This window comes from Chenopodium album, chromosome 2, assembly GCF_948465745.1.
Source record: "Chenopodium album chromosome 2, dcCheAlbu1.1, whole genome shotgun sequence".
Taxonomy (NCBI): Eukaryota; Viridiplantae; Streptophyta; class Magnoliopsida; order Caryophyllales; family Amaranthaceae; genus Chenopodium; species Chenopodium album.
The window spans coordinates 5,158,107-5,168,897 of NC_137835.1; the positions used below are offsets into that span (position 1 = coordinate 5,158,107).

Genomic DNA, 10,791 nt, shown 5'->3' on the forward strand with positions numbered 1-10,791 from the left:
ACAAGCCTTAGTTAAAGACAAATCGCAAGATGTGACGGATTCTTATTTTTGGGAAAATCAACAGGTTTGCTATGCAGAAAATGAGCCTAAGAGCTTGATTATAAGGAGGTCTTTATTAGCCACGCTTGATGAGAAAGAAGATGAGCAAAGGTCTAATCTTTTCCATTCTAAGTGCCTAATTAATGGTAAAGTTTGCTCTTTTATAATTGATAGTGGCTCTTGTACAAATGCTTGTGCTTTGTCTATGGTGGATTCGCTTCAATTACCTACAAGAAAGCACCCTCAGTCATACAAATTGAGTTGGTTTAATGATGACAATGGTGTGTGGGTTAAAAAACAATCTTTGATTGGTTTTAAATTAGGTGACTATGTGGATCAAATTTGGTGCGATGTCGTGCCAATGACCGCATGTTCTTTGCTTCTTGGACGACCTTGGCAAAGTGATAGACACGTTTTTCACAATGGCAAGACTAATGTCTATTCGGTTCTAATTGGAGACAAGCGTTTAGCCTTGCATCCCTTACCTCCTATACGTCCACCTATGCTTAAAGAACAAAAAGGAGGCGTTGCTCATGTGTGTTTTAGCTCGTGCCATCAGGAGGTGCTTGATTGTTCAAACGATAAGAGAGAACGAAGGGACAAATTGCTCCAAATGCGCAAAGGAACTAATCTGCAAGAGGGATCGAAAGTGTGGTTGTCCTTAAATGCTCAACGTATGCATATTGATCACAAGAATGGTGAACCAATGGATGAGGGACCGTTTGACATTGTTGAGAAGGTTGGCTATGAAACATTCAAGGTTCTTCTAGGGAATGGAGTTTGTGCTACTCTTCCTTCGTCCGATTTGGTACCTTGCTTTGAGGATGAAACTTGAGGACAAGTTTCTTTTCAAGAGGGGGAGTATGATATGAAATAATAGTGAAAAATCCTACCTCTCTTGGAACCTTCGAAATTTAGTAGCTTAATTGTTATTTTAGATTTTGCTTACAAGTTTTTACCTTTCACTTGAAAGGGTTTTTCTTGTTTTAAGCGGTTAGGATTTATTTCCTTATTTTAATCTTTTATTTTGATTAGTTTTTAAGTTTAAGATTAAGTTTAGGAAATTTTATCTTTTAAATAGTTCTATCTTTATTAGAAGTGTGTTTAGGAATTTGACTAGTTGATTTTATCTAGGACTTCTAATGTAATTAGAAATCTTAGTACTTATTTGTAGCCTATATAATGGCATTTAGGCTCTTAATAAAAATAAGTTTTTGTCAAATTGAAATTTATAAAGGTTTACGTAAGCTTGTGCTTGTGTATTCTTGGCCTAGTTTAGGTTTTAATCTCGTGTTGCTTAGCGTTTCTTGACCGAGACTCAAGATTCCAAACCTTTCAACTGCGATTGAAGGTTATATCCATCAAAATTCATATCAGATTGAGTTAATGAAATCGGTGCAAGTTGTAAACCACTAAATTGTTCGTTTTAAGGCAAATTGGATGGTTCTACGTAGCCAATTGGACTCTCGGAGGGTATTAGGGACCATGATAAACATTTTGGAAATTTTTATTTCCCGGTGATAAAAAGTCAAAAAATTCCAAAATTGAAGTCTAATATCCACGATTTTTGAGAAATTTTGGAGATTTCGGGTATAGCTGTCAATTTGGGTAAACGGGTCGGGTTTGGGTCGGTAAGAGTAGGTCAGGTCAACTCGGGTCGGGTCAATTCAGATTTATTCCATAACCTATGCGGATCGTGTTTGGGTTGGGTCATGCTTGAGTCGGGTCATACTTCATATCGGGTTTAGGTCGGGTTAATAACAGGTCGGGTAACATTCGCGTCGGGTGAACAATATGTCGGGTTTAATTCGGGTTTTCACAGGTTTAAACGGGTTAGGGTAATTCTCGGGTTCGAGTCAGGTTCGATTCAAGTCAATAATTTGCGAGTTGGAATCAGGTCGGGTCATTCTCGGGTTTGAGTCGGGTTCGGTTCAAGTCAATAATTTGCGTGTTATAATCAGGTTGGGTCATTTTCAAGTCGGGTCATTTTCGAGTTCAAGTCAGGTTCGGTTCGAGTCAATAATATGCGGTTATAATCAGGTTGGGTCATTTCTAAGTCAGGTCATTTTCGGAGTCAAGTCGGGTTATGTTCAAGTCAATAATTTGCAGGTTACAATCAGGTCGGGTCATTTCCAAGTTAGGTCATATTCGGGTTCAACTAACTATAAATAGATAATTATCATTTTTATCAAGCTAATTATTTCCTTTGACTATAATATATATGGCAATATACTAGGGAATTATACTTTATAATTTAGGAAGATAATTATCTACTTTGACCATACAACAAATACATACTATATTTAACTCTTAAATTTGAGGATGATGCTCCTTTCTTTTGCTGGCCTAGACCGACTTGGGGCCTGTTCTCTTCCGTTGAAATTCAGTTCAGTTCAGCTCTTAATTTACGTCTAATGATATTGCTAATGATATAAAGCCAAATTTCATTCTTTTATGCTCTTATTACAACAACAACAACAACGACAACGACAACGACAACGACAACGACAACAACAACAACAACAACAACAACAACAACAACAACAACAACAACAACAAACACAACAACGACAACAACAACAACGACAACAACAACAACAACGACAACAACAACAACGACAACAACAACAACAACGACAACAACAACAACAACGACAACAACAACAACAACAATAATAATAATAATCAATAAATAATAATAATAATAATAATAATAATAATAATAATAATAATAATAATAATAATAATAATAATAATAATAATAACAATAATAACAATAACAATAACAATAACAATAATAATTAAAATAATAATACTAATAATAATAATCAATAAATAATAATAATAATCATCAATAAATAATAATAATAATAATAATAATAATAATAATTATTATTATTATTATAATTATTATTATTATTATTATTATTATTATTATTATTATTATTATTATTATTATTATTATTATTATTATTATGTACATTTGTATATACACATATGTATAGTAATAAATAATCAATAAATAATCAAAGATCACTAATCCGTAGTTAAAAATCACTAATTAATAAGTTCAGTTTAGTTCAGTTTAATTCAGTTTAGTTCAGTTCAGTTCAGTTCAGCTCAGTTCAGTTCAGTTCAGTTCAGCTGAGTTCAGTCAATTGGAACAGGCCCTTGGTCTCCCTAGACAAAATGCTTTGATCAACAATAATAAGGTGGTTTAAATTGCATTGAAGGTGATTTGAAATCGGGTCCGGAACAATTTGGGTTGAATTTAGGTCAGGTCAATAACAAGTCGGGTTAGTAACAGATCGGCTTGAATTTTTAGGTCGGGTTAGTTATAGGTCTGGTAAAATTCGGGTCGGGTCAATAACAAGTCGGGTTGAATTTGGGTCAGGTCAATAATAAGTCGGGTTGATTTCGAGTCGGGTTTGTAACAGGTTGGGTTAAATTTGGGTCGGGTTATGAACGGGTCGAGTTGAATTCAGGTCAGGTTAGTAATAAGTCGGGTTAAATTCAGAATTTGACGGGTTAAAATTAAACGTGTTTGAGTCAATTTCAGTTCAAGTCGGGTTCGGTTTAGGTTAATAATTTACGGGTTACATTCGGGTCGGGTCATCTCCAAGTCAGTTTATGTTCGGGTTCGGGTCTCACATACTCGGGTCAACTCGGGTCTAGGGTTGGTTTCATGTCGGGTTTGGGTCACCATTTTTTCGGGTTCAGATGGGTCAGTTAATAATCGGGTTTGAATCGGTATTTCGGGTCGGATCAACTTTTGACAGCTCTAGGTATATACTTCTTCTGTTCTTTTTTACTTGACCTGTTTCTTTTATCACGTTTGCCAATACAAAACTTTAACGGTCAATAACTTTAATTCTCCATAATTAAAAATATAAAAGTTATATATGATGACAGTACTTATTGAGACGATTTCGAAATGATCCAACATGAATATATTTTTTTCTTACATATTATTCATAAAACACAGTCAAAGGAAAGATGGTGAATAGTGTAAAAGTCAAAGCGGGTCAAGTAAAAAAAAAGAGAGGAAGTATGCAATATGAAATTCCGAACGATCGTTTATATTTGGAAAGAAAAGGACTACGTGAATCTGAATTTTTGGAATAAAATATAGAGGTTATGACCCAAAGTCTCAACTTAATTAGTGGTTGATGACTTTGATCATCCATGCAAAACATTTTACGTACTATAATGGAGGCTTGTTAATGAATTGTAATTGAACAATATCTAGACAGAAAATGAAAATTCGTTAATTGCAGAAGCAATAAGAGTATATTACAATTTTATGCAACAGTTTGCAAGCATTGCACCGTGACTGTTGCTTACACAATCATATTTATAAATAATACACTACGTATCATTTTAGTTCTTGCGAAATCCATTGCTATGAGCATGACCAACCCTTATTGCAAATGAGTAATAATCAGACAAATATTAAAATAAGAGCCATGAAGTTAAAGCAAAAGCTAGGTGAAGTTGGCTCAAATCAATATATGAATTCAATCAAGGCATATATCCTCCATGAGCACCCCCTTCACCGCCACCGGCCCCACCCCCATAACCACCAGCATGGGCTCCCTCAGCAACGGAGCCACCTCCACCACCAGATCCTCCACCCCCACCGGCACCATATGCATGGCCTCCTTCAGTAGCACCTCCTCCTGCTCCACCACCACTACCGTATCCACCAGCTGCCGCTCCACCGCCATAAGCAGCACCGCCACCTTCCCCACTTCCTCCTCCGCCACCACTAGCATGTCCACCAGCTTCGCCAGCACCATAACCACCTCCATGGCCACCACCTTCACCACCAACATGCGCTCCTCCAGCTCCATAATCACCACCACCGCCGCTACCACCACCGGCACCACCACCATAGGCAGCCCCGCCACTAGCACCTCCACCTCCATGGCCTCCACCTTCACCAGCACCACCTGCATGCCCGCCTCCAGCCCCATATGCTCCACCACCACCACTTCCACCACCGGCACCACCACCATAGGCAGCTCCACCACTAGCGGCCCCACCTCCATGGCCTCCACCTTCTCCGGCACCACCTGCATGCTCTCCTCCAGCCCCATATGCCCCACCTCCTCCACCTCCTCCACCAGCACCTCCACCATAGGCAGCTCCTCCACCAGCTGCACCACCTCCTTCACCACTACCACCTCCATATCCTCCAGCATGCCCACCACCATGAACTGCTCCACCACCTCCACCACTTCCACTACCGCCTCCACCTGCATAGGCAGCTCCACCGCTAGCTGCACCACCTCCTTCACCACTACCGCCACCATATCCTCCTGCACCTCCACCATGAGCAACTCCTCCACCTCCACCACTCCCACCACCTCCTCCACCAGCATAACCACCTACACCAACATCGACACCAACACCAACACCGGAATGTCCTCCAAGTTCATAAGTGAGAAGTGCCCTGGTGGCAGTGCACATACCTATTCCTAACACCAAGAAAAAAACAACACAAGATATTTTTTGAGAAGCCATATTGAGAATGTTTGTAAGTGATGGTTTTGGGATGCTTAGATATATGGTATTTATAGGCATGGGATTAGGATTTAAAATAGCGTGTTACTCGCACTCAACATGATAAAGAAGGGAATGGATTACTCATTGTTCCCACTATAAGGTACTACTTACCAAATACAAAGCATAAGCCGCTATATTTTCAAGTTGTATATCTATTAATTAGCTAGTAGTATTATCATTCTCTTAAGTGTAATATAGTGACAGTATGTAGTGTTCCTCCGCTGTCTTCCAACACTTGAAGTATAATGTATTAGTAATTTCGAAATAAAGATTATTTATAACAACAAAAATAGTACGTGGGATCTTATTTAATTTGGCTTAATTAATTCTTCTTCTAAAACATCAAAAAAAAAAAAAAAAAAATTATAATTTTTATTTATTGATATTTAAAATATTAATTTTTGAAGTTTATTTGCATCTAATCTTATAGTTAGTTCGTTCCAAATCACTCCCCAATTTGGAGAAATCTAATCCTGATTAGGTAACCTTTGTCCTGCTCATTTCTCTTTGCTTAATTATACTAATATTATAGCTTTATAATGGGCATATGGACTGATTTAATTATGTATAACCTATCTTGTTGCAACTCATTATATTTAAATCAAGTGCACGCATTATTTATTAATAATTCAAATTCAAGAGAAGATAATATTAGATGATAATATAAATTGTAAAACAAAGGATTGAAACTCTGGTACAATATAATGTACAACACAACTAATTATGGGCTTATGGCACCTTAGTGTGTATAATGTTGTTTCATGCTCATATAGTCTGATAATCATATTCTGGTTTTACTTCGCATAAATTTATTTAATTTAAAAGACTCGTAATTATTTTCCGCCATGTCTTATTCGCGTATAAATGATTAAGTTACGTGTTTTCACATACGAACAATCTTATATCAGGTACCCCCAACAATCCACAGTTCTTCTAAAATAGGATTTGAAAGCAGATCATACCCTTTTGTCCAGTTTCAGGTTTACAAAACAATAGATGATAGTTTCTGGAACGAGATGTGAGCTATTTGCACATTTCTGAAATTCCTCCGTTTCTTTTTCTTTGAGTAATCTGGCGAACTTTTTCAGACTTGGGAATTTAATTAAGTTCTGCAATTATATAAGCTAGTAATATTTCAAGAGTGACAGGATAACTATACAACAGTCCGAAAATATAGTTTAATGAGTGAGACGGTCTCACGTAGGACTAATCAGACAAATAAAAGGGATCATGAGTCACAACAGAGCAAGTATACACTAATGAATTGTATGTAGACTTTTCACTTTTGTGCTCTAAAGAAGATCAGAAAACTTAGAAGCAAAAGGCTGAAAATTTAGAAGGGCTCACAAGAGAGCAAGTCTGCAGTTCTGCACTTGAGAATAATAGTAATATAGAAAGTATATGCCACACAAATCACAAAAGAAACATTATGTCTCAAACTCTCGAGCTGTGCATGCATACATTCTTGGATAATAAACTACCGCGAATATCCTTCAAATTATTGGTTATATTACAGGGTGCATACAATTTTAACAGTACATTGCTTTCTCAAACTAGGTAGAATCAATGTTTTCCTGATAAGTTTTTTTAGTTGTTCAGCTAATTCTTCTACTAGTTAAGCTATGAAGTATATCACATAAATGAAGAAGTGGCTCAATTAGCTAGTTGTTCAGAGCAATGCAATAGGGAGGATTGTTGATTGTGAAAATTAATAGCTTCAAATTTTCACTGACTATGTTTAATTTTGTTTTACATTTTGAGTACAATGACTTAGATTCTGACAATCACAAAGTTCATAAACCAAATCAAAAAGGCTGATGGCTTCTAGCCTTCTATGAGTTCTATCTCTATCTTAAAAGGTCGTAACACCTAAAAGTATCACGATACTATATAAAGTTTCAGACAGTCTTACACAGGGATGATGAATCTGCTATTCTGAGATGCTGCAAATATCAACATTAGCTACTGCAGAAGTATTTTTCAAGCATCTGACAACAGCACTAGTAAAACTGTACATTGCAGCTAATAAAATTGAACATTCCTCGAGTTTATATTGACAAACATTTGAGAGTAGTTTATAAACTAAAGAAATGCCAAAATCATAACTTTATGCAAAGCTTTAGCCATAAAGATTATCAATAAATAAAATAAGTAATAAAAAGTTATTACCCCTATAAATTTTATCAGAAGTAATAGAAGTTGAACATTTTGGCAATTTCTTACTGATCTACACTAATTACTGAACAAAAGACCATTTCTAAAAGTCCATATTAATTTATAGCACTACAGTCTGCAGATAGTGGCTTCATAAACCCATTTCAAGAGGGATGTCAATCTTTTTAGCCTCTTTTTGCATGCATGCACAAAACTACACCAGTAATATCATTTTGCTAGTTGCAACCAGTACAATCACATAACATTCATGTTAAGATGACAGGAACTGATGCTAAAGTTTGTTTTAGGATGGAGAGAACGAATAGCATAGTCGAAATATTTCACTTTTGCTCCTATTTCACAACCTCACATGAGCAATAACAAAGCTTTTCTGGTCAGTTCTCCCAAAAGTTAAGAATAAGTAAGGCCAAAAATAAAAATTCGAGGAATCCATTAATTTACTCTGCTCTCCGGATTGTGATTGTACAAGACCTCTGCGAGATGGTGTGATTTCATCAATCTACCGAAAAATGGTTTAAAGTAAAATCAGAGACAATTACTTGTACATACAATCAACTGCATCATTAATCAATTAGTACCATGAAGTGGCTGTATGGGGAGAGCTCACGATTTATGAAGCATGAAGTAAAATTATGAAGCAACTATAGGATTGATAAAGTTACATGGCTACATATTGTAGGTTCTTCATGGACTAATGAGTATCAGTTACATTACTACATGTAGTTTTGAATTTTCAATCTCATTATTACTAATGTAGGCCAAGTTTAATTTGGAATTGGCGATTTGAACTCAAGGATACCCACCATGGGCACCGCCTTCACCACCTCCAGCACCACCACCGTATCCACCTGCATGAGCACCACCTGCATAGGCACCACCTCCTCCTGAGCCGCCACCTCCACCTGCACCATATGCATGTCCTCCTCCAGCAGCAGCACCACCTGCTCCTCCTCCACTACCATATCCACCACCTGCAGCTTCACTGCCACCACCATAAGCACCAGCACCGCCACCACCGCTTCCACCACCACCACCGTATGCACCAGCACCACCTCCAGCATAAGCTCCTCCATGGCCACCACCTTCACCACCTCCATAGCCCCCAGCATGTCCTCCTGCTCCACCATATGCACCTCCTCCACCACTTCCACTACCACCACCTCCAGCATATGCTCCAGAACCACCGGCGTAAGCTCCTCCATGGCCACCACCTTCACCACCTCCATAGCCTCCAGCATGTCCTCCTGCTCCACCATATGCACCTCCTCCACCACTTCCACTGCCACCACCACCACCATATGCACCACCACCCTCACCTGCATAAGCTCCTCCATGACCACCACCTGCACCACCTCCATATCCTCCAGCGTGCTCTCCTCCTGCACCATATGTACCAGCACCACCTCCACCACTTCCACTACCGCCACCACCGGCATAAGCACCTCCACCATATGCACCGGCTCCACCAGCTCCACCGCCTTCACCACCACCATAACCACCAGCATGCGCTCCTCCTTCACTGTATGCACCACCACCACCACTTCCACCACCACCTCCACCAGCATATCCACCATGTGCTACACCGCCTCCTTCACCACCTCCACCACCATATCCAGCAGCATGTCCGCCATCATAAACAGCTGCCCCACCAGAACCACTACCACCACCACCACCACCCGCATAGCCCCCTAAATGTTCATAAGTAAGGAGGGACCTAGCAGCAGAGGAGATGCCTAATCCCAATAACAAAAAGAAAACAACACAAGAGATTTTGTGGGCAGCCATGGGAATGTTTTGAAAATCAAAAAAAGATGATTACCAATGATAAGATAAATGGGTATTTATAGGGATTGGTTCTTGCAGGGGAGGGCCCTAAAGCGTGTTACTGGCACTAGATTGGTTAAGGCACATGGAAAAGAGAAGATTATTGACCCTACTATTTGGACCATTTTAAATTCCCAAGAATGTAGTTGTTTTAGACTTTTTAGTGTACTTTGTGCTGTCTTCAACATTAAATTCTTAGTAACCCTATAATCCTTCTTACTCTCTACTCGGTCCTCCCAAGGATATACATTGCTTGTGCAGAGAGAGTTCACAGTATACATCATTTTATTACAAATACGAAATATGTTTTATGCTACAAGCAATGATACAAAAGCATAGAACAACAATAATCCAGTTTATGCAGTAATCCATAAACAATCAAAGGCAAACACAAAGACACCTTCCTTGTGATCATTACTCGAAACTATGATCAGTTAAATTTGGAGTTTACTGGTACAAATTGTGAGTAGTTAAGCAGAATAAAAATGAATAAGAATCTGCCATATCTTAACTCCTTAAGATCAACTTTATAAACAAACATTGATTCGATTCTGAATAGTTAATTGAATCTTTTCATAAATATTGAGCAGCGTAATGACTTTCATACTTATAGTATTAATCACAAAAATGGTAATTAAGCATTCTTTGCTTATATATAAATAAATAAAGCTGAATACTGTCTATATCATCGCTTATCAGGACTCTATGGAGTAAGATCCATGGCTTGGCCTAAACAAGATATGTAGTTCATGTCTTAATTCCTGCCGCTAAGGAAAACTACATTTGATGGCGTAATTTCTAAGACATATTACCAGCATGCTCAAAACTCAGAATTCAAGCAGTCTGCTAAGCTAACTGCTACATACATCTCTGTTCTCAGAAATTGGTCGATTTTATGAAAACTATTAAATAAATCTAATTATATCAGAAAAAAATATGAGATATGTTTTGCAATCAGTGTCACCAAAGTCAGCATGCGACAGAATGGGTTGCCGCCTATGCTTCGGTCCCCATGTGAAATACTACTAGTGAGGATTTAAAGTTTAATGGGTGCTATCCAACCAAGCAGTGTAGTAGTTTTTACACTTTTGAAATCACACACCAAACATTTTGTTTATACTATGATCTCTTCGTCTTGTAAGTCAACCAAAATCCACCATATATTTTATTTTAACAAAAAGAAGC

The 10,791-nt window shown here is 38.0% G+C and overlaps 2 protein-coding genes across 2 annotated transcripts; both read right to left on the minus strand.

The window, feature by feature from the left end:
* Positions 1-4,285: 4,285 nt before the first annotated feature.
* Positions 4,286-5,801, minus strand: LOC145593924 (uncharacterized). Its single transcript, XM_081650284.1, has one exon. It carries the CDS (start codon positions 5,623-5,625, stop codon positions 4,561-4,563), a length of 1,065 nt encoding a protein of 354 aa, XP_081506410.1. The 5' UTR covers positions 5,626-5,801; the 3' UTR covers positions 4,286-4,560.
* A 2,527-nt stretch (positions 5,802-8,328) lies between these two features.
* LOC145593934 (uncharacterized) lies at positions 8,329-9,576 on the minus strand. Its single transcript, XM_081650293.1, has one exon. It carries the CDS (start codon positions 9,565-9,567, stop codon positions 8,572-8,574), a length of 996 nt encoding a protein of 331 aa, XP_081506419.1. The 5' UTR covers positions 9,568-9,576; the 3' UTR covers positions 8,329-8,571.
* Between the last annotated feature and the right edge of the window lie 1,215 nt (positions 9,577-10,791).